This window comes from Suricata suricatta, chromosome X (genome assembly GCF_006229205.1).
Source record: "Suricata suricatta isolate VVHF042 chromosome X, meerkat_22Aug2017_6uvM2_HiC, whole genome shotgun sequence".
In the NCBI taxonomy this organism is placed as follows: Eukaryota; Metazoa; Chordata; class Mammalia; order Carnivora; family Herpestidae; genus Suricata; species Suricata suricatta.
In genome coordinates this window covers 48902763-48905432 of record NC_043717.1, presented here as the reverse complement: position 1 = coordinate 48905432, position 2670 = coordinate 48902763, and the positions used below count along the sequence as shown (strand labels likewise).

The 2670-nt window shown below is 42.0% G+C and overlaps 1 protein-coding gene across 1 annotated transcript in view; it reads left to right on the top strand.

Annotated features, from left to right (window-relative positions):
- OPHN1 (oligophrenin 1) overlaps positions 1 to 2141 on the top strand; it is a 511411-nt gene extending 509270 nt beyond the window's left edge. The window contains 2 exon segments of the mRNA XM_029930777.1: positions 616 to 657; positions 2066 to 2141. Of these exon segments, the coding sequence (XP_029786637.1) occupies positions 616 to 649 (34 nt within the window). The 3' untranslated portion in view covers positions 650 to 657; positions 2066 to 2141.
- Positions 2142 to 2670: the final 529 nt, after the last annotated feature.

Genomic DNA, 2670 nt, shown 5'->3' with positions numbered 1-2670 from the left:
TCCCCTGCCAGGTCTCTCCTGTTAGACCTATGAGTGCAAACATATGGTATCTATCCTTCTCTGCCTGACTTATTTCACTTAGCATGACACCCTCAAGGTCCATCCACTTTCCTACAAATGTCCATATGTCATTCTTTCTCATTGCCATATAGTACTCCATTGTATATATATTCCACATCTTCTTGATCCATTCATCAGGTGATGGACATTTAGGCTCTTTCCATGATTTGGCTATTATAGAAAGTGCCGCTATGAACATTGGGGTACATGTGCTCCTATGTATCAGCACTTCTTTATCCCTTGGGTAAATCCCTAGCAGTGCTATTGCTGGGTCATAGGGAAGCTCTATCGATAGTTTTTTGAGGAACCTCCACACTGTTTTCCAGAGCGGCTGCACCAGTTTACATTGCCACCAACAGTGTGGGAGGTTCCCATCTCTCCACACCCTCGCCAGCATCTATAGTCTTTTGATTTGTTCATTTTAGCGACTCTGACCAGTGTGAGGTGATTCAAATGGACACTTTGACACTGGTCTGGACAAGTCACTCATCCCCTTGCCTTTCCAGTTCTGATTTCTAGAGACTTAGTGAAGTATTTTTCCCCCTTTACCCACAGTTCTCAAGGCAGACTTCCGGGAGATGAGAGTTGAGGCCTCGGGTATGTATTCTTCACCCCTGATTACAAGACCTTGTTACACATAAGCCTTCTTTATGGGATTTGAGCTTCTGAGGACTTTATTCTTGAGAGTCCAGAGGGCAGAAACTCCCTCCGTGCCTCAGTTCATTAACCTGTAATTACATGACCCTTACATTTACTGCCTTCTAATTCTGAGGTTCCCTCTGTTTTTAAGTCTCCTTCCTCTTTCTTTTCTTTCTCCTCCAAGCAGACAACAGCATGGTTTTACTAGTTGCCTTTGGATAAAGTTCATTAGAAATCCTAGACTGTGACATTTGGGGCAATTACATTTCATTTTCTTTGCCTCAGTTTCTCAATCTGTACAATGAAAATTTTGGAACTGTCTAGCTCTGATATTCTTTGGGTCTATAAGAAGACCAGTAAGCCCACTTTTGGTATCATAGCACGTACCATGAGTTCACTTCAGTATCATGTAGACTTCACACCTTTAGAACTATTTAAGTCTTAGCCCCGAAACCTTTATTCTTAGTCCTGTATATTTGTTTGCAAATGCAAAATATTTTCACTTCCATTATTTTATTTGATCCATATAAAATGCCGGAATAAGGATGATAATATGTATTTTAACTCAACAAATAAAGGAACTGAGGTTCAGGAGTGCCTGGGTGGCTCATTAGGTTAAGCATCTGACTCTTGATTTCAGCCCAGGTCATGATCTAATGGTTTGTGAGTTTGAGCCCCACATCAGACTCCTCAGAGCCTGCTTGGGATTCTCTCTCTTTGTCCTTCCCTGCTCTCTCACTATCACTCTGTCTCTCAAAATAAATAAATAAACATTTAAAAAGAGCTGAGTTTCAGAGGGGATACATAAGTTGGTAAGGTCACAGGAGCCACAGAGATCATGGAAATTTTTTTTCTCTACCTAGGAGTTCTAATTGGCTGTCAGGTTGCTGGCATGACATGAACCAAAATCTGGGCATCTGGAGAAGAGCTTTCCATTTGCTCCCCCAGCCCTCTTATTTCCTATCACTGCCAGTCCTAAGAGATCCATGGGTCAATAAACTTTTCCGTATCAGCTTTCATGGAGGTGAAGTCTCAGAAAAGCAGTTCAGACTTATTATAGTAACATAAATGTAATGAATATTGTATGTGAGTAATCTCAGAAGTATCAGGCTTCATCTCCTGTGGACTTTGGGGGGATTAGAGTTGAGGTCAAATGGACACAGTTTTCAGCCCTGACTATAGCACCATCTTAGGCCTATTTCAAGAGATCTGAGTTGTAAGGGTTTTTTCCTAGCCAGCCTCTGTTGCTCAGAAGATTAGCTACCAATTATATGGTTAGCTACCTACCAATAGAGGTTACTCCTCAGTGGCTGTTAAATACTTGACCAGTCCTAGCTAATTACCTAGTCTCTTCTTTCCTTTTCAGGTTTTGAATCATTGGCCTCAGGGGATCTTCCACAGGTTCTGGAAGTATCTTCTTCAAACTCTTGTGTGCTGAGTCATTTTGTGCTGAAGAGAGCAGCTCCTTCCTGGCCCTGCACCTTCAGACTCTAGGATGCTATAAAACAAGGGACACATGTCTTAGACACAGGTTTATTTCTCCTATGTATTCTGTCTTCATTCCCTCTGAAGATCTATGTTGAGCTACTATATGACTGTGAATGGCTGAACTGTCTCAAGCCAGACTGTAGAAACCAAGCTATCTACTGACCTGAGTTGAAGAAAGGAGCTTAGTTTTCAACTCTTCTCTGAATCTCCTGCCTCCTCAAAAGACCATGGAACTCTGAAAGATTTGGGGCTAAAGACTGATCTCAGAGGTCTTACCCTAAAGTAAAAGCTACTTGTGTTGGGGCCATTGCTTACCTTGGAAGTAGAAGGGTAGGAATGTTTGCCAAATATTGGAGAATCTTAACATGTCTCTTACTGATGATAAGGATGCCATTACCAAGTTGGAGTTCTGGCACTGCAGTATATTACCAAGAGCCTGTCTGTTCCTATTGGGCCAGATAGCATGAGTGATGCCAACCACAA